The sequence below is a fragment of the Merops nubicus genome, unplaced genomic scaffold, assembly GCF_000691845.1.
Source record: "Merops nubicus isolate BGI_N331 unplaced genomic scaffold, ASM69184v1 scaffold8444, whole genome shotgun sequence".
NCBI lineage: Eukaryota > Metazoa > Chordata > Aves > Coraciiformes > Meropidae > Merops > Merops nubicus.
In genome coordinates this window covers 177,976-203,552 of record NW_008605423.1, presented here as the reverse complement: position 1 = coordinate 203,552, position 25,577 = coordinate 177,976, and the positions used below count along the sequence as shown (strand labels likewise).

General features: G+C 38.7%; 1 protein-coding gene across 1 annotated transcript in view; it reads right to left on the bottom strand.

Annotated features, from left to right (window-relative positions):
- The window catches only part of ELTD1 (EGF, latrophilin and seven transmembrane domain containing 1), a 71,688-nt gene extending 47,492 nt beyond the window's left edge, over positions 1–24,196 (bottom strand). Inside the window, exons 1-2 of the mRNA XM_008939333.1 lie at positions 24,175–24,196; positions 22,500–22,649 (exon numbers count right to left, since the gene is read on the bottom strand). Coding sequence (XP_008937581.1) covers positions 22,500–22,649; positions 24,175–24,196 — 172 coding nt within the window. The remainder of the gene's footprint in view (positions 1–22,499; positions 22,650–24,174) is intronic.
- Positions 24,197–25,577: the final 1,381 nt, after the last annotated feature.

The following is a 25,577-nucleotide window of genomic DNA, read 5'->3' as shown; positions in this document are numbered from 1 at the left end:
TTCTATAGGATATCCTTAGTTTTGCTGTGAAAACCCCAGCTCAGTCAAGGTACCAAAGATCCCAGAATAGTTTGCTGGGAAATCTCTGTGGTCAGATTTGTTGCAAACTTTATGTCATAGTAAGCATTAAACATTTCTTTTGTTTATCCAAGTCAAGGGAGCAGGTTTACATCTCAAATCTAAATACAGATTATGCACAGAGAAAAGCAGTGTTTAAAGGACATTTACTTTCAAATGGTCAAGCTGTCAAATATGAAAATATCGGATTAAAGCTTAAATTGTTGCTCTAGCTGCCTTGGCTCTGGATCAACATCATAAAGTTCAACCTCCAGGATCTCCTCCAGAGACCCAGTGAAAGATCTGGGACACAGAACAGCTGGAGCAAGGGAAAAGGGCATGTTTGGGATGGGAGAGCAGCACACAGTTTTGCAAAAGAGGGTAGAGCCAGGCTTTGGAAAGGCTAACATCTTATAGACATCTGACTATCGTTCAGAGTAGGGTTTTACCAGTCCTCAAATCTACCCAGTAAGGCAGATTACTTATTTAAGTAAGGAAAGTGCATCACTTTCCTCTTGGCTAGTGACACCCACGTTACATCTGCTTGAGGTAAATGATAGAGTCATCCTGTAAATTAAGGCATAGGAAAGAAGTTGTTGTTTTCAAACCAAGTCCACTTCTAGGCCATTAAACTGAAGGAGGATGATGGGTTTCTTGAGAAGCAACAAATTTCTTTACAACTTCATTTGGTGCCTATTTTAGCCAAAGGCTGCACTGTTGTGTTATTTTATGTTTAAACATACCCTACTCTGACAAGCCTCTGAAGTCTTTAAAGTCTTCTCATCTTTATTGCAGACAGTACTTTGATCTCAATGCCAGAAAAGGTCAACACAAGAACTTCAGAATCAGACTTGTTTATGTCCAGCATACAATACAAATAAGTGAATGTGGCAAGGACATCCCAGGCAGATTAAGTGAGGCCATGTTTTCCTAGTTCTACTTAACATGTTTTTGTTTTTGCCAACCATTGTACAAGCAATGTCACCATCAAATCCAATCAAATTCGCTTATTGAAGCGCTTTTCCCCTCAAAATGTTTCATCAATCATAGCCCAGAAGGGCTCTGTCACAGCATAATTGCAGCTTGGCGTACCAACAAAGAGCATCCAAACATCCTCAGCTTCCTTATCTTTACAATGGGCATGGATGACAGCCGTTTTATTAGCTGAGATATTGTTACCCCCATCAGATAAAATAGTGTTCTGTTGCTTTGATGTTTTCTATGACTAGAGCAGAGCTGTCTTTTTCAACTGCATGTTTAAAGAAGAACTGCAATGGCAGCTTATGTTCCTTCACAATAACACTGCCTAGAAACATCTCACAGATAGAGGCAAGCAGTGTTCTAATTGCACTTTATCAGAAAGAGAGGGGAACAGCAAAGATCTTCTGGCGCAGTTATTTCTAGTCAAGACATAATTGTGGAGTCATCTCTCTTGTCTATATTTTTTTTCTTCAGGAAGAAAAGACCACCAGAGGGTAAATTCCCTCTGAATGGACAGTCAATTGAGAATACACCAAAAAATTACTTCGACCGTTCTTGCTCTCCTGCCTCTACAAACTGTATTACTAAACTAGAGAATATTTAGTGGATTAAAATACCATTTGGTGATAACTGCTTATATTTAACATTTCTCCCCAACAACTACAACTATTACAGAGAAATAGATATCTTACTTCCACGTGCCTGACTAGACCATACAGACTTTAAAGCCTAACAAAAAGCCTGTCATGCAGAGCAAGATGCAAACCCATTTAATTTTCTATTTAAATCTTTCCTGACAGAGTGGCCTTTTCTTGAATTTCAAAACAGCAAGACTGTTAACCAAACTCTGAAGGTGGAAAAATCTGTTTGTTGACACCAGGCTTATCTCACTGTTCTATCACTTAGGCAATAATTATATGAAGTGCTGCAGACACATTTAATAATTCAACAGTTGCCAGCTGCTACTGGAGACTTCCCACCTCAACTAAGCACAGGGAAGGGCTGTGGACTCTCCAGTGGACTACATGACAAATACTATCCACATCTTTTATGTCAGCAGTGCTGTAACACACCGATTTCTGCTGAGAGATGTTGTTGGGATGGTAATGGGAAAAATGTAATTAGAAGTCATCAGCTCATCAGGAAATGTCATCTTTGGTGGTGCTACTTCGCGACTCAGCAAGAGGCTGCCCCTGATAAAAAAGGGCAAAGTAGGCAAGTGTAAACTGTTCTAACAAATCCAGGCATCGCAGTTGACCATGATACTCAACCAACAGGACTCTAGAGAGGCAGGAGGCTTCCTCCTGGGTGCCAAATCTGATATTCCTGGCATAATGACACCCTCACTTACCTCCTCTCTTGAAAATTAATAAAATATTGATAACTGCATAATTGTGCTACCTCATTTTCTTGACATATTTATAAAATTCTCCTCACAAGAATTTGACAGATGATAAACTAACAGTAAAGAGAATAGAGACTAGCAAGTATTACTGGTAAATTCCAGGACAGAGAATTACAGATTTCATTATTTGTACATATTCCTTCAAACAACAGCTGCTGCTACACTTCAAACTTCCAGCTCTGATGAACACCCATTGACAGACTTAGCTCATGCCTGTCTACCTACTTCACAGGGAAAGTAACAGCATAAGGGTTCCACCTTTCTGTCTGCGTTTAAAAACACAGAAGCGCTTACCCTTGCCTGCTTTTTTTCAACTTGTGCTGCTCACTGCCATGATATTTGCCTCTATCCTGAAACAGACTGACAGTAGAAAACTCAGTACTTCCCTCCCTTTTAATAGCTAGTTCAAGAAAGTGGTAGTAAATTGGCATCTGGAGTATTGAGGCTCAGGAAACTACTCAGCTGCAATTGAAATCTGGTATGTGTCAGGTGTGATGAATTCTGGGAAAAAAATCAGAAACTTCCACAAACAAATTGCAACGGCCAGAATCGTAGCATAGTGATGAAAGGGGCTCTTCAATGAACAGAGTCCTCCTTGGTCACTTACAAAGGATTATCAATTATCTAATAATTAAACCTTTAGATAATGAAATATCTTTTAAAAGGAGGAGGGGAAGAATCAGCAACAAGGACTTTGCTTGAGCAGATGTAAAACTGACACATCTGCCTCCCTTGATACTAGCAAATTGGTTCTTTCAATATGTTTCATTTGTTCTCCTGCCAATTGCTGATCTCTTGTCAATTTACTCTCAAACTTGGAAGAAAATTAAATGGTTTGATGACATGTTGGTTTCTGTATTTTATCTTTGAAATGCAAAATATGTATTTCAATTATTTCAGAAATGTTTCACATTTTTTAAGTCTTTGCAATTGTACAATGTTCGGCTTGATTCCCATCTGGAACATAAGGGCATAACTCCATCGAACTGAATTAAGCTAGGCAGTTTATCACAGCTGGTGATCTTGTCCATAGTTTTTCCACGGATTAACAGAGAACATGTGATATACTTATTTAGAAATATGCAATCATCTGAAAGGGGGTGACTCCTTGGGTGCTTTAGTCATGCTTGAAAATACCTATACTAGATGATTGCATCAAAATGTTTCCTAATAGCCTTAAATACTCAAAATGAAACAATGGAACTGTCATCACTGCAAATCACATAAGGAAATAAAAATAATAGTTGCTTTAACTGAATCAGCCACCTGCTCCATAAAGTTTATTAGCATGATGAAAACAGTGTGTTGGCTATGCCATACTTGCAGGCTAAAACCCCCAGCAGGTCAAATATCCCATACAACAGGTTATCATTTATATGACTCTAATTTATACATCATTAATCAAAATGCCAGCTGAAAAAGACAGGCTACTGACTAGGGTACTCTAACTCCTTGTTCTGTGGCTACTTATTTCATTAGCCACAACTTGACAAAGGGATTTTGACACCAAAAGCGGGATTTTGACAAATGCCTCTGTTGTGTTCCCTGATATGCTTAGGACTGCCTTGACCCTGCCAACAGCAGCCCAGTCTCTATTTTTTAGCACTGCCTCAATTCCACAGGAAACTGTGCTGAGGCGATGGAGTCCTATAAACATAATATGCCTAACACACCTATGGGAACCTCTGCTACACCTAGTGCAGATGCAGTCACTTTTATTCAAACAAAGAAGGAAGAATAAGAGAAAGAGAAGGAGGTAGTGGCAACATCCTCTTCATAAGTAGTGTCTTAGCCTGCAGGATTTTAAAGGCAGTCCTAAACAAACCTGCCATCCCCTGGTCCTAAAATGCACCTTAAACACCCAGCTTCAGTCAGTACCTGAGCAGAAATGCACCCCATCCCTCCTACTGAAGCTACTCCATTTGGCAAAAGTAATAAATCAGCCTGAGACCATGGGCACATCTCTTCATCCAGACAGGTAGTGTCTTCATGAAGGAGTCTTGATATCAGGTTCCTGCCCTAGGGATACCTAATGTATTTTATCCAAGAATTGTTTACAGCAAAATAATCTGTCATATAAATGAATGGAAAAAGGCTCATTTTCAGAGCCACTGCCACTGTGGATGGCCAATATAGATGAAAGTGTTTAAATTTAGGCATTCTTGACTGAAAACAATGGCTTCCCACTCTTTATGCTAAGTTTATCCATCTGTAAAGCAGACACATTACAGTTTACCTAACTCAGAGAAATGGGATAATACAACTTTGGCAAAAGAAAGGCTCCATCACATTGCTTTAGTAGACATAAAAAGGCAATATGAATATATGATTTTAAATCAACATTAAGATAGTGTAGACTCCAAGACATTTCTGATATTGCTTTGGCTGGATAATGTAATTCATTTTCTAACAGGTGTCTTGCTGTGCTTGATATTCCACAGAGCCAGCCTGTGTTACAAGATGTACATAGCTAATCTGCTGGGAAAAGAAATCATAAACGACACTTTATCCTGCATCATTTTATTCATAAGAGCATTATTCCAATTGGTGCAATCTTGAAGTATGGGTTGGATCCTGGGGCCATATATATAGCCGTGCTGAAATACTCCAAATTAGTCTGGTTTAAAAATTCTTTAATTCCAGAGACGAAAGGTGGTGCTAAATCTTAAAACTTCCTCCCCCGCTCCAGCCCCTTTTTTTTTTTTTTTTTTTTTAAATATTTCTTCCTTTGATCTGTCTCTCTGATTGTCCTCAGCACAGGAAGTTTGGCTTTTGGGAGCTCCCAGAGCAGGCACTCAGCACTACAAGAAACAGGAATCTCTTGAGCAAGTTTATGTTGTTTGTTCTTCCAGGAGCTGGACTGAAATTTTTGTAATATGTGCAAAGCATCCACACATTCCTTACAAGTCAACTATCATGTATTTTCAGTAACATTGTTTTCACAGGATAATCGTTAGTGATATACAAAATGAAAACTTTTATCTCTTTGATGAATGCATTGTGAAGTCCAAGGACACATGAGGGTAAGAGACACAAAGAAGACATTGAAGATTTGTAGAGCAGTGACAAGAGCTGGCAGAAAAGAAAACTAGTTTCCTTAGAAGTGGTTTTTCAGAGGTCATCTCCCGATATAATTTAACTGTACCAATCCACACGTGTGAAATATATATAAATTATTACTAAAACTTCATTAGACACCATCCTTAGGAATTATTTCAGAGAGGTTAATCCCAAGGTCATGCAGGCATTGACCAGAAGATCTTGCTAGATCAGATGCTGAGAGCTGTCTCTTGTGACAGTCCTGGATACTAAGCCACTGTTAAATGTCTGTCTTGTTGAAGATTTATTCTGTATGTGCCTGAAACTGAATCTTGTCATATATTTGGCCGGAAATATAATCCCCCCACAAACAGGATTTGATCTTTGGTGTAATCCTGCTGTTCTGAGGTAAGAATAGCTCTCAGTAGAACCAGTAGAGATCTGTCCATGTATTTCCATTTTGAGTAAGGGACAAGCCCCAAACATGGGGTTATGGGAGCAAAGGCTCCTGTCCCCAAAAATCCACATGACCCAGATGGCATGAGATGGACTACAGGTACAAAATATGCAGTGCACAAACACGATGCCTACATCTGCATTCATACAGAGAAATTGGATTACCTTTTAAATTGTTTTCCAAAGCAGCAAGTGGCATGTTATGCAAACGGCAGCACGAGGATTACTATGAAAGAGGGCAAGGCATGGCTCCTGGTTTGGAGAGCACCAGGCAAAATCACTGCATGAATGATAACTTAGGGATCCTTCCCTATCCCCTTCTGATAGCTCCAGAATTTCCCTGTGAAAGCAGCATCCAGTTTTGACGCTCCCTTTGACTGCCACCATTGCTGTCTTCTGTTTAGTCCATTATGACAATTCCTCCTATTCCTAACAGCCATGTCAGACATTTCTGTCTTTTCTCTCTGACTGTATGACATAGATTATAGCTAGTTCCATCTCTCTGCCATTCCTTGTGCTCTGGTGGTACTCTCCACTGGTGACACCCCACTGCTGAAGGGTATGTGCCTGGGACACACGGCCCCCTTTGCCTTAAAACACTAGGGGGGAATCTTGGCAGATGCTGAAAGTCTTCCAAGAAAAAGGAGAAGAGCGGGAGAGTGAACCTGCAGTTATCTTCTGGTATGATTGCTCTCAATCTCTTCTAAAATAATGGAATAAATATTATGAGTGTGAAAATCATCTGGAACAGGGGAACCATGACCAATAAATAGCTTGCATTTTCAAAGAACAGATCATGACAGACAAATGTAATTGCTTCTTCACCATTTTCTGGGTTACTGTATTGGAGTGGCAGAGTGGTTGCCATATATCTGGACTGTAATATAGCATTTGATACAGTGGCTCACAAAATCTTATTAGAAAAAATAATTTATAATGTCTTGGATAAGAATGCTGTCATGTGGATTGAAAACTGGCTGAATGAATACAAACAAAGGATAATGAGTCATGACAAACAGTACTGTGCTGAGCTGTGAAGAGGTATCCAGTTGGGTTGCCACAGGAGTTGGTGTTATGCCCAGCTTTATTTTACAGATTTATTAATGCTCTGGAAAAAGAGTTAAACAGCCTCAGAATTAACTTCACGGATGATACTAAATTACTAGATGCTGTTAACACCAATCAGGACAGAGATATTATATAGAGGGAAAGCAGAGCATAGGAATGGAAAGAGTCAGTGACTAGTTTTACCAATACAGGCATATAAGGGAGTGTTTTATGTCCCAGCTTATAATTAATAATGGAAGCCCACTGACAGACCAGCCAAAAGCAGTTTACATCTTGTCTATCAGAGGCTGAAACATAGAAATAACATCAAAACCAGCTAGGAGATAATTATTAATTATTAATTGTAACATTTCCTTAAAAGATCCCAGAAAGGACTTCACTTTCATTTTCTAGTGTCAGTAAATGTCAGGGTTTTCTAAGAATTTGTCTGGTTGCATTCTGTAAAGTAGCATATATCAATGTAATACAGAGTCATCTGTCTTCACTATATTATGTTGCTTTTCTGAGGAGAAATTTGTGGTAAAAATATCTCAATTTTCTTTCTATCCCTTGTTTACTTATACTGTTAACATGAAGAGAACAGAAGCAGTAAAAACTGACACAGAGGTAATAAGTTATTTCAGGAATTCCACTCTCCATAACCAAATCAACATCCCCCCAAACTGGTTGCCTAATAGTTCCCACATTACAGAGTGAAAAAACAAAATAAATATTTTTCAAGCACTATGATCTGTGTGCTATTGACAAACTTGTAAAAATATTCCACTGTCCTAATCTATTTTAGTAAAACTATGTGCAGAGTGCTATAGGCTATAACTATAGCATCTTTTTATTTATTTATTATCCATTTACAGAGCACATTTATATGATGAATTTGAATTAGATCTAAATTTTGTGAATTAGAGTTTTGGACCTTTTATGTAGATTAAAGGAATTCTGATACTTTCAATATCTTTTAAATGCACATAGACAGTATGGCATACATACATATGTGGATTTATAAAGAACCTTTCCCTAACACTTTATAGCCCAAGGAACAGAAAAAAAAAAACCTCAATGTTGTAAGTCTAAGCAGACTCTCCAGTTCAAATAAAATTTTGCCTCGTAAGATAACATTGTATTACTCATAATGAAGCCAAGCAAAATAGATTGGAACATCTCACATAAAAATGCTTCTGTACACTTGCAGAAGCAAAACATTCCACAGGACCTGGCTTCTTACCACTTTACATCTGGGGTTTGCTTGACTTTGGTGGGTAGGGAAATGCAAACTCAAGGTCAAAATATTTTCATGGCTCAATCCAAAGTAACATTACCTTTCCATGTGTATTCTTCAGAATATGTGAGTTTATAGTATAACTTTTTTGCATTACTCTCCTTTGAAGAGAGAATGAGAGAACTGGGACTATTTAATCTTGAGAACAGAAGGCTGAGAGAATCTTATCAATGTCTATAAATATCTGAGGAGTGGGTGTCAAGAGGAGGGGGACAGGCTCTTTTCAGTGGTGCCCAGTAATAGGACAAGGAATAAAGGGTATAAGCTAGAACATAGGAAGTTACATCTCAACATTAGGAAAAACTTCTTTACTCTGAGGGTGACAGAGCACTGGAACAGGCTGGCCAGAGAAGCTGGGGAGTCTCCTTCTCTGGAGACTTTCAAAACCCACCTGGGTGCATTCCAGTGTGGCCTGCCCTAGGTGATTCTGCTTTCATAGGGGGATTGGACTAAACGCTCTCTAGAAAAGTCCCTTCCAAGCCCTAATATTCTATGATTTTATGATTCTAAGTTATTTATACAATTTTTTTTCTTTTTCTTTTTTTTTTTTTTAATTTAAAGGAAGACATATGAGTTCAAAAGGTGCTGAGAATGATCATACTTTCCTTCCTGGCTGTTAAAAATTGATATGGAAAATGTGAAAAATTAGCCTGAGAGGGCATAAGTAATGCACATGAAGGTGCTTTCAGACTGTTTCAAGTTATGACAGAGGACGACTTCAGCAAAGGAATGAGAACCATGCCTGGCTCCAAGTGCAAATCCTGAATGCTTGAGGACCTGATTTCAGATGCAGCATGGCACAGAGCAGAGTCTGTCAGTGACTGTTGTAAGAGATGAAATGAATCAGCCTTTTGAAACATCTGTTACTGCCAGTGGTCACTATTTTTTTCATATAAGTACCCTTAAAGAGACTACTAAGGGAGCAAGGTTAAAAATGTCCAAGAGGAGTTTAGTTGTAGCAGTATGGAAGTAAATATAAATTTTAGGTTGGAACAATGCTGTTACTTGCATGGCTTAAGACAGTAACGTGTGGATGCTATGCATTTTAAGGGAATGTTACATCTTGTAAAATTCTTAGGACTGGCAAGGGAAAAATCCCTTGGCCTGAATCTCATCTGATGAAAACTGGTGTAGTTACTTTAAATATAGAGAATGTCATCCAAAGATAATAAAAAGCCATGTCGATGGGTTCTGTGATGTTACAATTTTCTTTTTTGTCTCAAGAATTGAACATATCTTTCCGTGGAATATTTGCAGACTTTTCCTTCCATCAAAATTTGTAGAGAAGTTAACCCCAAATTTGCCTAGAAAACTTATGCTGAGGTTGTTTCTGGAAGGAATCCAGCAGCATCTTTGTATCTGTACAGCACTGTGATTATCTCACAAATACACAATACTTTAATTCTGAAGCATGCTATTTTCCATAGAGGCAATATCCTCAGTGCTAGTCTGAATGCTCTGAATGTAAAGTGTCTGGCTCTGGCTGGATTCTCTACATTTTCTGTCTGTGAACACGTAGCACATGGCCCTTGATTACTACTTTTAAATTGATCTGTGTCTGCTATGAAAATATATTGCTTCATAAAAGTCTTTCACAGTATCAGCTTTCAAATTAATGATTCTTCTCTCGAGCTCTGACTTTGTGAGCTTACAGTACAGAATCATGCAGTCCAGCTACTTGAATCAAATTGAAATCCATCCATCTGCAATTCAGTTCTAAATTCTTTCATTGCTGTTGGCTCATCTCTAGGTAAAGAGCAGCTGTTGTCCTGTTAAAGTGACTGTAAATAATTCTAACTTCAAGCTTCAAGAGTGAAATTCACCCTGCTTCACTGGGGACCACTTAATCCCCAGGACGTTCCTGGGTTTGGTCTTCAGCTGGTGGGAGCTGCATAACTCTGCTGTAATGGATAGAGATGTGCTGCTTTCCACCAGGTGCAGCTCTGACCCAGGCGGAGTGAGAGCCCTGCAGCTGACAGGGCAGCACGTGCTGGCTGGGTGCAAAGGGGTAAGGGCTCATCATGCTGAGCCAGAAATCCTGGCTTCTTGTGCTAACTGTATAGGGTGCCTCCACCCATATACTCCAGAGGAGGAGGTGAAAAAGGTTAGGGTTTCTTTCTCACACTGCGTCCATCTCCTGTTTTTCATCCCCAATGAGACTGTTACTGTGCTTTTTTGGGGGATTGCATGCATTCTTTAATACAAACAGTGCCACACCAGAGAAAGACTTGTTTACAGCAGAGATTCAATAAAGTGTCTAAAGGAAGAATTTTCCAATGAAAAGAGAAGGGCTCTAACCAAGAAGGAAGGTACTTGTTAAAGCAACTATATCAGAATAGCAGATGAATCATGATGTGATAGCACTATTTGGAAGGATGTTTTGAATGGATCTGTCAGCAAGTGTTTTAATAGCAAGTCTTCAATTTCTGCTTTATGGTTTTTTTAACAACCAAGAAGAAAACATAAGTAACAAGGAGAGATTTAGGAATTGTTTAGTGTTTGGCTGTTTGAAGAAAGAAAAAGAGCCCTCCACATGCATTGCAGCTAATGAAAATTGCCATTATGTTGTGTTTTTTTTTTTTTTCCCCTCCATTTGTGAACATTAAACACTGTAATAACGCAAAATCCTTATGATTTTCTAAATCTTCTCAATAAGGAGGATATTATCTCCTTATTTAATTACTGAATCTCCAATGGCAAGGAGCTGCTACCACCAGCAGCTCCAGCTCATTCACATAGTTTCCACTCCCTAATTAAAGGTTCTTTGCTGTTAAAAATAAAGTAATAAATCAGTCAAAAGCCCAAACTGCCAACAGATGATAGGGAAAAAAAGCACTTCAGGGACAGATTTTGTATTGCTCTGCACCCACAATTGGGATTATTCTTTTGAAACAACTCAGTCCTCCTTTAGGCACCTAGGATAGGGCCAGACAGTTCAAAAGTGCTCAACATATACTTCTTTCAAAAATCCACCCCTAACTGTGGCTTTGTGTCCCACAGCCACTGTGGCCTGCAAAAGTCAATCACAAGTCACCTCCACTTCATAGAAAAGTCATCAGCATTGCCCCGTCTGCAGGAAACTGTAATAAAATACATTACTGTACTCATCTGTGCTCTTGTCATTGCTTACTGCAACAAGAACAGAAGCAGCAGGTACATCAAGAGACTATTTTTACCAGGCTGACAGTGAAAGCAGCAATATCCCTGCATTTCGATTTCCATTGTGTGCACTCAAACCCAGATGTTTATATTGCAGCACAGTCCCCTTACTAGTTCGAATATCAAGCTCAAATTTGAACACTGCTGTCTGCATGGCATTCCTTGAGGGCAATGTGACATTCTAAGGTTCAAAGTTTTTTGAACGTTCATCAGTCTAAGGTCAAAACTTGAGTAACGATTCTAGAGCACTTTACAGCTAATAAAAGCTGTAATAGCTTTCTCTGAGAACAGAAAATACAGCCCAGAGGCCTTTTAGCACAGCCCTCCCCTCCAACAAGAAGCATTTGGTGGTATTAGCATACTACATGTTTATTTAAGAGGATGTTCAAAAAGTTGGGTTAACAGTTCTTTTCTTTGCAGCCCACAGCTGTGTAAATGTTATCCCAGTCTCTCTTTTGACATCTGTCTAAAGCCTCAGACCTCATGTGCAAAATGATACAAATGGAGCTTGACACTTCTGTAGCCCACCACTGTGTCCCGACACACCTCGGACTGAATGTTTACCTTCTCCTGGGAGAGCAGTGATGCTGTACAATGAACTCCTGAAGTGACCTCACTTTCTAAAGACAGCTTTGCCAAGTATTTCCTACATTTTAACCATGCAGTTGAGCATGATGAAAGCCTTGTGGAATCAACATACTAAGATTTGCATGACAACCGTAAAAAAGCAGCCAAAACACAACTCTGCAGTTGTTTACAACTGCTGCCCCACAGTTTCTAGTTTGATTGGCATAGATGAAAAGCTGTGTTAAGTTTTAGAAACTTTATCTCATCTCCACATTCAAGTCAATACACTTTGGAAGGTTGTTTGCCTTTTCTACTTTCTCTGTGGTAGTTAAGGAGATGAAATTCTTTCTATGTGTACCAGGTATCCTTTCCACAATGGGGCAGAAATATTGGTATTTTTATATTGCACAGTTGTCATATTTGTGAATTAATGCATGCTTCATCATAGTTCTAAATAATGAAACATTTTGGATAAGTACAAGGAGCCCAAATCTATTCTTCTGAGTACCTTCAGCTTCAACTGATTTCCCTTCTGCACTTTTTATAGGGGGATTTAAAAAAAGTAGAACTTCCTCAAGATCTCAGAATCAATGCTACCCACTAAAATTATTTATTCAACACAAAAAAAAAAAAAAAAAAAAAAGGCAGAGCCTCCACTGTAATACAGTTTCCCACGTATTCCTTTCCCATCACCACAAAGAACTAATGCAAGATGCAGAGCTCCTATTTAGGCCTGCAGAGCTTAGCTGAACTTCTCTTCCAGTTCATGCCATCATCCTGAAGAGTTTCTGTGGCTCTATTTTAGGGCCTCTGATGCTACAGAGGTCAGTGATGAAGACTTTCTTGTGCTGCAGAGGTTGCTGCTGCAATAACAGCCTGCCTCCCATGACACTCCTGACGTAAGCTGTGAGCCAGGGCTGTGCTGCCCTCAGTGCATTTGACCTTGGGGGATACCCCTAAAGGATTACAAAATTAGAAGGGCAGAGAAGATCACTGGACTCTCTCCCAGCCTGGGACTGAACATGAGAAGTTAGGGCAACAGTCATGCAGCTAGTCTCTACAGATGTGGCAGGAGAGAAGCAGTGGTCTTCTGGTGTGGGATGAATTCACCTCTTTTCTTAGTCTTCATCTGGTAAATTTCTGGGAATGAAAACTGCCATGCCTCAGCCTAATTTCACATTCTTTAAAACTGAGATTCAGACATGTTGCCACAAATAAACATTATATACATAAACATGCAAGTCACCATCTATGCTTACGTTCTCCTTCACTGCAACTTATGTAGATTGCCGCCTATGTGCAGAGCTTTCATTACAAATAAAACATAAAAGGCAATGCGTATCCTGAAGAGCTATTTTTCTTTATTGCAACACCATTACATGAAGCCTGCTAACATAAACAAAGATTGGACTTGGCTGGTTTTGAACAAATAACCATTTATTGTCAAGGCTTTTCAGGAGCTTTCATTTTCCTTTTTGAAAAACATGATCCTATGCCAACCTAACAAATGTGTAACATTAAGTAATAAGCAAAATAATGGAACACCATGACACACTAGTTTATAAGCAACTTTAGACTGCCACAGTTGTACAAGTCTAAGATAAGACAGAAACCCAGTTAAATAAAGCAGACATATTAAATCAAAAACCCACCAGTGGAGTCCCTCAGGGCATAGCTACTGTTCCTAAATGCTGCAGCTGGCCTTTCAAGCAGGAGGATGCACAGAAATAACAGTCCAAGGGCAGAGCAGCCACTAGAACAGCATGCAGGAGATCACAATCTGAGTGCCTCTTCCCTGTATCATCTCCTGGCACGGTGGCAAAGCACACAGGGCAGAGCTGTTTCAGCCCTAAATGAGCAGCCGCGCTTGCAGTGGGCAGATCAAAGGAGAACACACCACACCTCTGCCACGCAGACTTGCCTGCTCGCTCCAGCCGCTGCACGGCAGCAGGTGAAGCTCCAGCCCCTGGTGCTAAGGGAATGTTAATTCCACCTGAAGTCTCCATTTTGAAGTTATCAAGAATCTCTTAAACTTAGCCTGAAGTAATCACACAACAACCTATCCAATAGACAATGAACAGAGATTATTCAGCTTCCTTGTACTACAGCAAAACAGCAGCTTCCTTCCTGCCAGTGATTGTGGTTGTGATTAACTCTGCAGTTCAAGGTGAAAGAAGAATGCGGTTCCAGGCATATATGGCTTCCTTTAACCTCAACAAAACACAGTGCCAGATATTTCAATTAGTGTGTACCAAGGTCACAAAATCAATTTCTTATCACTGAAAAACACACCTACTGTAAATTTAATTTTCAAGTCATAATCTCTAAATTAAATCTGTGTACCTAAAAAATACACAGGGCAAAATTATAGTCCCTCAGCCCCCTCCTCCCACTGCAGCCAAGCAGCATTTTCACAATCACCTGGCTTTGTGCTCTATATTTAGAGCACAATGTTTGATTAGATTCTAATCTTCTTGGAGAACGTCATTATCTCTTTCTTTGGCACACAGAGGCCTAAAGTGTCAATTACCTTCTTAAACTCTTTCATACACACAGGGCTGAGCAGTGTTTGATATTCTGTCTGCCAACAGCTCAGTCGGCAATTTTTCACAGTCATACACAGAAAAATTGTGCAGCAGAATATCGTCCTAGATAAATTACACATTTCAAATGAGGTTACAGACAACTTCACCACTCCTGTCCAGTTTATTCTAGCAAAGAAAAACAAATGACCAACAACAAAAAAAAGGTAAAAACAATCCTAAAGAGAACTCTTTTCTACTATTGAACTTTATCTGTTATCAAATGGAGACAAAGGTAAAATGACTAAGCAGATTGGTAGGATATTATACATAAATGAATGTAGTCATGCAGAAATTATATCATTGTGTGTAATTCTTTAAAATACTCTCCTTGTTACATGGGTAAGACTAACTTCATAGCCCGAAGGCAGATGTAGAATCTGATAGCTGTAGTGGGCTCTAATGTGTGCAAATCTAGGTACAGATATCTCAAGGAAGTGGAATTTATGGAAGCAATTTCTTTCCAGTAAATCCCAGTCTTTCCTTAACAAAAGCTAATTTCAACTATAAAACCAAAGAATGATTAAAACTGACAATTTTGAGATTATTTTACTTTTTTTCGCAGAAAAGGTTGGTCTTATTCACAGACTTACTTATACATAGGTCCCTCCATACACAATTGTGTACATTTAATATACATGTATGTATACATTTCTTGGCAATAACTTCCATCCTTTTACTTCAAACCAGCAAGTGAGAAGAATGTTTTGTTACTGTAGAACCTTTTGGGACCGCTTCAGATGCTAGAGATACGGGAAGTGAATCTTATCTCTGGTAGACACAAAATAAGCAGACTCTAAGATAATAAGTTTAAAGCTCCTTAAATGAATTTTCCCACATCCTCTAAACATGCAACGTATTGGTTGATTTTTAGTACCATAAAGCAGGATGAAGAAAGTATTTTCTCAAGAAAGGAAATTAGAGTTATTTGGCAAGGGTTAAAACACATTTTGAATTAAACAAATAAGAAACCATCCATGTGCAGCTGATCAGCTTAAAAGTTTGGGTACATTTTTGAGAGAGACAAATAACCCTTTTCTACCACATCATCTACACACATTTTAAAAACTCTTTTCAGATGGAAACAGGACTAATTTAGAAAGGAGACTGGATACGATTAAAGATGTAACAAGAAGTTTTGTTTCTTCCTGGCCCATTAAAAACATATGATACTGTATTTTAGTCAAGCTCAAAGTATTGTTTCAAGAAAATGTAAACAAAACACGTTGAAATAAAACTAAAGCTGCCTTTTCTCTCTCTCTGCCTCTGTCTTTTTTTTTTTTGTTTGTTTTTGGCTCAAATCTCTGAATGTAATGAGTTTATCATGCGCTTGGTCCAAGGCTTATTAAAGTTGCGGTCAATGTTACAAATTGCTGTTATAGTGGGCTGTATCTATGGTCCAGCCAAACTGTGTTTTCTGTCAGTAGGAAGGAGAGCTAGCCCTCTGAAGATTTCTCTCTATCTCATTCAAATGAGAAATTGGGAGGGATGATTTTCATAAGAGTGTTTTGAAGGCATACAATGCTCTGAGACAAAATGTTATGGACTCAGCCATTTACAGAGGTAAAACAATTGGAATAAGACAGCCTCCACTGTGTCTCATTTTTTTTAGCAGGATCATATTGTTACTTCGAACATCCTGTTACTGTTTTCCATCTAATGTTCTCGTGCATCACCAGGCACTGTTGTAACACAGTTTTCCCCTTCAAATTCCCAATTTACAGTTAAAAGCTTTAACTAAAACATAGTTTTAATAATGGCTAGTTACAACAAGGAATTTTGGTTATTAGAAGTAAAATCACCTCTACAAAAACTGTTTTGTCTAGCAGTGTTAGTCAAGGTCACAGCTATTTTCAGGAACATAAATATAATTCTGTCCTTTGCAACTGGAATGCAACCATGCAACAGCTGGTTATTCCCCAGCAGTCTACATATATCATAGCCACCTTAACCTTTCCCAAATTCACAGAAAAGTGTAGCATCTTGCAGATGAGAAGGCGAAAGCCATACACAAAGCTGTAGGTTTCAAAATGGCCAGGAACCTGTCACGTTAACTTGTACATTAACATCCATGCTTTCCCAGGCAAGCGGACTGTCTTGCATCAGAATATCAAATCCTCCTTGCTAATTTGTCCAGACTTTTCAATTCCATGATCTGCCTACAGGTTTAATCCAGCATGTGGAATCAAGACACCCCGGCTGGCTAACATCGCATAGCTCAGCAGTTAATCTCTACACTTCAAGAAAATGTGAGGAACATTTAGCTACAATATGACTGATGAAGACATGGAAGGAAAGAAAACTCACTGTCTCCTGGAGAGGATCTCTGAAGATATGGGCTTAATTAAATACAATGCCTGCATATGCAGCTAACAAGGTGATATCTCCTTACACTTCCTGGGATCACCAAAAAAACAGACACCTAAACCTGGAGTAAGAATTCTGAGTTCAAAGATGACTCCTGCCCTGTCACACAGCCTGTGCTCTGCTTTTACCACACTGCGCCCTGAAAACCTGTAAAAGATTCAGCAGAATTTAGAGGCAAAGCAGCAGAGATGGGGAGACACAAGAGGGAAGAAAAAGTGTAAGGAAGAATGAGAGATGAGCCCAGAGGCTATGAAGAGCTATGTCTAAAGGGCTGGGAAGTGCTGCTCTGCTTTGGCCTCCTGGGTAGCACATCCCAAGTTTTCCAAGCTGTCACCCACTGTGTTGAGCCCTGTTATATGTATTTGGCTAAGGCATAGCTTTCTCCTGCTATGCTATGCTAGAGCGGCTGCAGTTTGCCTTTTTGTAGCTTGTGGTAACTGATAGCAGTGAAATGAATTTAAGAAGTGTGTGGATTGGATCTTCCATATCAGTGATTTCATACTATTTGGTAAACACAGAAGTGACAGGCAGTGATGTATGTCTGCTGATAAGAAAAAAAAAAAATTATTCTCTGGTGAATCAGCATTCGGATTAGATAATTTTCTATTGAAGGACACTTCTGGAGAGAATTAAATGATTATACACAGTGGGTTTATAGGGTCATGTTAATTTGAAATGTAAAAAGCACCTCAAAGCTATACACCGACTGGGTGCTGCAAAATGGCACTGGTGACACCAGCGAATCAAAGCAAATTCAGAGACTGAAATAAAAGTTGCTGGTGGGACACAGAGACATCACCTCAGGGCAGGGAGCTGATGTCTCACAGGAAAGCTCCTTTTTTTACAGCTGGCAAAAGCCAGAGCGCTGGTCATACAGCCCTCAGTAAAACAAGAAAATATGTTTGTGTTCAGATATTGAGTAAGCTTTCAGTTTGATTCAGCTGAGTTTACACAAATTGGCCTATGTTCTAGCAGGGATTCTCTATTTTGATATAAAGTATCAGTTCACACTGATGTATTTTTTGCCTCTGGAAAATGATAAATCCTCCTCCACTGCATTTCAGAAAGCCAGTTAGTAACTTGCTTCAGTACAAAATCTCTGTGATAGCTTAAGTCCTTGCTCACTATTCTTGGAAGAGCTGTAACTATTTTACAAGTAAGACTGATTAATTTTGTGGTATAATTTGCAAGTGACATTTGCAACGGAATATTGTGCGGGGCTATCATGGAGGGATATTGTGTTCAGACTTTTCCGGCTTGCCTGTCTACTCTCCTGGAACAAACAACACTGCTTCATTTTCCTTCCGTATTTTGGAAAGTTAAAGTAAACACTGTGATCACACTGTTTACTTTAATTTCCTGCAGTGTGCCAGCAAAGCAGCAAATTGGCAGTCAGCAATCAAGAAGCAGCCAGTATTGAAACAGCAGAGCTGCTTAGGAAAGCATCGATGATGCCAACTCATTTTCCCCCCTCTGTTTTAAAAATAAAATATTGGCTTCTGTGAAGTTTTATTTCCACCTCAATCTTATTTAAAGGATCTGAAATTTTGTTTGTTTACTCTAATTTTCTTTTGGAAGAAAGCTGGGATTATGAACAACACCTAATTTATATGGCCAACTTGTTTTATATAAAGAAGTGGATTTACAAAAGTGGCAAATATACGTTATTTATCTGTAAAAAATCCATGGCGTTTTTGCACAAGAAGAAGCTATCTTGTTTATATATCAGTCTTATCTGGATATATTTTTATTTTTATGCCAAGAGCTCTAGCTGTACTATTTCAATTAGGTGTATGGTAATATGAAGCTAAAGCCTCATGCATTATATTCAGAATACACATCTGCTCAAGAACAGAGTCCTAAAGGGCAAATAGTTATATTTTCAGAGGCCATTCTCCCTCATTTTATACTAGATAAAACAAGGAATATAAATACAAAAGAAGAAGGAAGAAGAATGGGATGGTGTTTTTGTAGCTCAGAGGTGTAAAGCTTGACAAAGTGACTCATTTATAGCTTTCTGGAAGATACCGTACAGAAAGAATATATTGCTATGTAAGTCATAATTCCAATATATAAAACAGGCCAGATCCTACAATTAGTTATTCTCCTGACTGTGCATTCCTGAACATATTCTTTCTGAAGACAATGAGATTATGAAGAGAACTGGTTTTCTTTTTGTTAGATTGGCAAAAGTATGTTTTTGAAAAGTACAAAACATGACCTAATTGAAAGTGGTTGAAATCATGTGGGAAAGATTGTAAGAGGATAATTATTTTAAAAGCCATGACTTTGACACCAGGAAATTAAATTCATATCTATATGTCTTTATCTATACACAGCAAATCCAATAATCTTGAGCTTTCTGCAGTCACTTAGCCAGCTGGCAAAGGGGGCAAAATAAAAACTAACAAACCCTATTCCTAAGGTATGCTGACATCAGTGATTCACAATTCATCAATAATGGTGCTAGGAAATAAGTGTAACAGGGCATTATTGCCTTTTGCAGAACAGTAAACTCCAGGGAACATGTCTAAGTGTATCACATTGAAAAGACAGAGCTAGCAAAGAAATAAGTTTTACAAGTATTTAGGAGGTGTTACAAGCAAGTGGAAGTAGAGAAACAAATATACCTTTTAAAAACAGTGAGACTGTACCTATAAATAAAAAGGGACAGTTTTCCAGCTATACAAGCTTAAGAGAACTAACCTGGAAACCAGCATTTGTTGTTCAACATTTTTACAAGGAGAAAGAATTTGAATTGTTCCAGAATGAACCCCCAAAACAATGACTGTTCTGGTTTAATTGTCTACCAGGATAAGCACAATGACAAAGATGTTTCTATGCTATGCAGAATTATTAATGTTGTTGGTAGCAATTATGATTCCCAAAACCTATCTAAATAACTAAAAGGGCTAATACGTACACACAACGTACAATATATACTCTTTAGAAAATGCCTGTATTAGGACATAATTGACGACCTCCTTTGAAGCTGACTAGACTATTGTTGTAAAAGCCTAAGATTATTAACTGAAGAAAAATGGGTAGCTACCTCTAGAAGAGCAGATATACCTGCCACTTTCACCACACAGAACAGCAAGATCTAATACATCATTAAAAAACCGAGGATTTGCTTTATGTTTCCTTAGCTTTAAACTATTTATGATAGGCTTTGCTTTATATTTCTAATTATTTTTAGAGCCTGCCCAATTAAAATTCAGGTTACTTGTTTATGCTATTAGAGGACTACTGCACAATATTAATAATGCACCATGTAACGTGCTGCCCGAGAGAAATGTCTCTTTTTCAGGGGCAACAGGCACATAGCCCTGATACAAGCTTTGTTACTTATCTGGAGGGTAAGTGAGTTTGGTGGTTGTTGAGGTATTTTACCAAAGAAAACATTGGTTTCCTGACATGAGGCTTGCTTCAAACCATTGCCGCTTGAGTGCAAAGCACCACAAATAAATCTAGTAGCTGGTTTTCCTGGACTGACTTTGGAAATTTTACTTTAAAGAGTGAGTTTCCAAACAATTAGTATAATTCTTTATAAATTATTAATTGATTCACAAGAGTTATGAATGTATATTTCAACGTGCTGAGTTTTCTTTAAATTATCAATAAATGTTTTTATGACTTATGAATCTAGGTTTTCCAAAGAAAATACAGGCCAGAGAGGAACTAAGAAAAAGACACTGTATGAGAAAAAAGAACATCGGAGGTAAGATAAATCCATCCTCACACAAATGGATTTAATAATGCCATAATGGGTGCATATAAAATGGATCAATTTAAGAATGTCAGTGATGTGAGTGAAGAACAGGTAACTTAAGTGTAAAATTAACTGATGATTCATATTCACAGCTTTCTAGAAAAGTACAGGCAATGTAGAGGACACCCGATCATGGTAGATAAGTTAGTGCTGGTTTGACTTGTTCCAGGTAGTATTGCTAAAAATTGACTTGGTTTTCTTCTTTCTTTGCATCATTCACAAGCATAGTCCCTTGACTGCGATGGTAACGTGCACTAAACTTTCAAATCAACCAGTTTACTCATGGTAGTAAAACTGAATTAGTGCAAATACAATACTAGTGTGGTGAAGGTCGTTTCTTCTTATTTTCTTTTGACAATCTTGATAGACAAATAATAATTGACCTATATAGAGGACATTAGAATTAAGTTCAAGAAATATGTTTAGTGACTACATGACATGTGATGCAAAGAAGAAGCTGAGAGAGCAATGTTTGTTCAGGCTTAAGAAAAGAAGGCAAAGGGGTAATCATACTGCTGTCTACAGCTACCTAATAGGGGGTCGTGGAGGTTTATAGAGGAGATGAAGCTAAACTATTAGAAATACTTAGCACTATGTGCATGTGAAAGGCAAAAGTTATAAATTGCAACCAGTGAAACTGCAACTAGGTATCACAAAAAAAAAAAAAAAAAAAAAATTATGGTATTCAGACATCAGAACAGTGGCTCAGAGAAGTGTCCAGTCATCATCCTTGGAGATACACAAGGCCCTGAGCAATCTTCTTTAAGCTGAAACTCCTCCAAGTGGGCACCTGGATCAGATGACCTCCAGAAGTCTCTTCCAAACAATGTTGTTCAATGATTTTTGTTATTCCTTACTGTTTACTGTTTTAGCCAGCTATATTTATCAATAAACATTCCCAGCTTATAAAAGGGTAGGCAGTTTTCTTTGGAAAGAGGTCTTCACATTCTAAATTTTCATGAAACAAGAACACTGACAAGTACACCCTGGCAAATATAAAGTTCCAAATGAAAGGTGGATAGCTTACTTTTGCTCATACCAAACTGAAGTGCCTCTGTTACTAATAAATTTCCCATGGTGCATGAAACACAAAACTTGACCAAACAGATAGTTAATATTCATAACTACTTCTCAGGACACTGAAAACTGACAAGATTCATATAGATTTTAGCTTGCTTACTGCTGGGCATAGCTGAATCTAACAGTGGAAATAAATACTAGAGCTATTCATAACAATTTGAAAATGAAGGCAGGGAAATTATCTTTTTTTCTGGATGGAAGGTGGAGGTATCCAGAGGCAGGCTCCTCCATAGGATTTCTGACATATTCTCTTACAAGCATCTTTAGTGGAAAAGTTAACAATAGTGTCACATGCAGGCATCATGAATCAGCTGCTGAGAAGAGTGGCCTAGTGCTACCTGTGTGAGATGGGAGGGCTGTAAGGTTGCAGTCATACCAACTCCAAGCTTCAGGAGTCCCAAGTTACAAGGCAAATTGATGAAGTTAAATCAGATACATCAGTATCTCTCATGGAAAAACAAAGCTGGAAACCAGGTCATACTCTACTGAGAATCTATATTTTAACTATGCTAAAATACTAGGCTGAGAGTAAGTTGTAAAATTTTTCAGAAACTGCTGAAATTTTTGGCTTTGGGGATGTGTTAGTGTATGGTGCTGTGACATAAAGTTCAATCCTTGAGCTAATGGGCTCTTGAGCAAGTTTTTCAAGCAAGCACATAACAGAAATGTATATAGGTAAAATCCGTTTACCGTAACAGAACGTTATGCCATTTCCCGTGTATCCTTGGGAGCAATAGCAGCCTGTTGTCCCTCCCTGAACTTCACACCTGGCATCTTTGTGGCATGTCATGTTGCAGCTTGCAGAAGTGTAGCCATAATCCAGCAGACTGGAAATCAGAACTGGAACAAAGGAAAACCAAACTTGTTTCTTTATATAAAAATTTCATTCCGAGCTCTAAAACCAGATCTGGGCAAAAGGTATCCACAAAATTGGTTTATTTCAGTAAACTTGACATCATCACAGACTAAGCTATATTGCAGAATGGGGCAAGGTCACCAGCTATGGGGACTTCTTTGGTAAAACTACCCAGAGGCTAGAAGCAGCAAACACTGTTTTAGATTGAGAACTTGTGTACATGCTCAACGAGTGTAAAATTGGTAAACAACATAGAAGTTACTCAGTGATCTGGCGAAAACATTTGAAAAGCTTTCAAACCTCTCTAGTAATTTCAAGCAAAGCACAGACGTTTATTTGCACTCTGAATTATGTATTGAGTGCAACCGAAACTGCCCTACACATATCAAATGAAAAATAGTGCAGAGGGTTCCCCTGATCAGAGTTTTTATTTCTGTAACATACTCACGTAGCTAACACATATCCATGGTCTAAGAGATTAAAATGACATGTCATAATATTTACAGCACTATGATATTACGGTTCAAAAATTTATCTAAATTACTTAATCTCTTAAAATATTGTTTCCATGTTATGCAAGTACTGTCTTCTTTTTTTCCATCCACTGGATGATTCGTAAATAGTATAACTACTTTTACATTATATGAATATATATGTTTTTTAAACAAAACAGGCATCTCTCCCTTTGAGAAAATGAACGGCTCACTGAATAATTACACACAACCTGTAATAGGTTAGAAATGAGGCAGTTAACTCGGAAAGGAAAATAAATTTTTTGCTTCAATAAAATAAGTTTTTAGCAGGATGTAACAAAAGTTGCAGAACCCAAAAACCCTTTTGAGTACTGTCTTCCCTTGCAGTTCTGCTTTTCTCTACCCAAATATTCTTCTGGGTCTTTGCTAGCCTTGTACTACAAACACAGGTTCCATTGCTTCAGGAAATTTCACTGAGGTGATTTTTTTCTTGGAGAAATTAAATTTTTACCAAAAAACCAAATTAAAAAAACCAAAAAAACCCCAAAATAAAGCCCCCCCAAAAAACAAACTAAAAATTAAACACAATTTTTAACCATCATATATGATTCAGATCAATTCAGGTATCACCAAGTTTTCCTCTGTTTTTAAGACAGAACACCATTTTCCAGAGATTAAAACAGGAACCCGTGGGATTCTGTTGTCATTTTACTGTTCATAATGTGAAATCTTAAAATCTCCCAAGCAGGAGGAGAGAGACAAAAAACCCCAAACCCACAGAAACTCACAATGTTTCTGTTCTTCACAGAACAAAGCCCACAGTGAGACAAAGACTAGCATTTGTGGGATTTGCTTTTGAGATGATCCTAACCATGCAATCATTGAATCCAGCAGTAGCACCGATAAAAGCTACGTGGACTTGCAGTCTTGTGTACCAAGCAGCTTTCCACCATCTCCAACACACTGATTTCTCCTTGCCAGACCCCACACCTCTCCCATCTGCTACTTGTTCCCCAAGGAAGAAGATTTCACCTACCTAGGAATGGAAGCAGTTTCATTGGTGATGCTGTTGCTGTGTGGTGCCTGGTACAGAGCCCCTGTGTCACAGAAAATAAACTCCCTGCCTTAAAATGTATGACCATGTGCAAAATACGCACACATGCTTATCACAAAAGCAACGTCCTGGTGCAGGGACAGCCCTGACACTACCCTTTGTCCCAAGCTTTACTTTTCCAAAAGCTCCTGAGAGTCAGAGGCAGGACAGGAAGTGTCAGGAAAGTCTGAGGACCTGGTGTTCTAGCAAGCAGGGAATAAATGAGAAGGGAATAAATGAGAAAGTAAAAGAGAAGCAGGACCCTGGGTCTTGCAGGGGATATCAGAGAAGGTTCAGAGGTGGGTGGGTTACAGGAGCATGAGTTAAAAGAGATGCTTGGAGCCTGGGGCAGTGGGAGTAAAGATGGAAGGGATGAGCTGCAGCCTGCTGGCAGAAAGAGTAAAGGAGCAGCAGAAGAATGGTGGAGCAGATCAGGGAGGGTGAGGAAGAGGTGGAAGAGATTAGTAACTAGCTCAGGGTTTATGAGCTCAGAGGTAACGGTCTACACGCTTCCTTCCACCTCTTCCTGGTGAGCTGAGTATATGTGAGCCCCAAGACCTATTTTTTATTTTAGTTTTTTGACATAATCTTGGCTGACTACTGTTCTTCCTACTGCTTTCTTTGGTTTTGAGAAAGGTCCTCACTGTGGCCAGGCAATGTTGCTTTAAGGGCAATTGCCTGTGAGGAGGTACAGGAAGTCCACTGAACTCTGCTTTGTGAGGGAAACAAAGATGTATAGGCAGAGAGGAAAGAGGCAGGAAGGCAACTGTATGGCTGGGAATCTCAGAAGCTGAAGGAGCCGAAGTTTCTGTGAGTTTGTGGGACTGAAGCAGGGTGTTGTGTAATAATACATATTCAATATAGCCAATCTGGTAAAGCATTTGGCATGTCTTTGCATTAAATGTGAGAGCAGTTCTATCCTTATTATAACATCCTAACGAATGAGACTTCAGCATGTGCTTATATTATGCACGGACATGCAATATTTTTTCTCATCTTTTTATGGATAATGTGCATGCCAACATTTCCCAGCTTCCTTGAGATGATGACTCATACATTGAATCACTGTAAAACTGCAGCACTGATGTATGCCTGTCTTTACAGATGGAAGCAGAGGGCTGTTCACAAACAAGCATGCTGCTGGAAGAGTGGAGAATCTCTCTAAAGAAAACAGACATGAGGTTGTGGAATGTCATTGTGAACAAAATCTGTCTGACTAGAAAGTTTTGAGGTTAAGACTTTGGTAGGGAATTGATGGGAAAACACCAGCCTGCTCTTAGGAATTATCCATGGAAGTAGCAATATTTTTTCTAAACTTGTTAGGAACTATTTACTCACCATTGTTT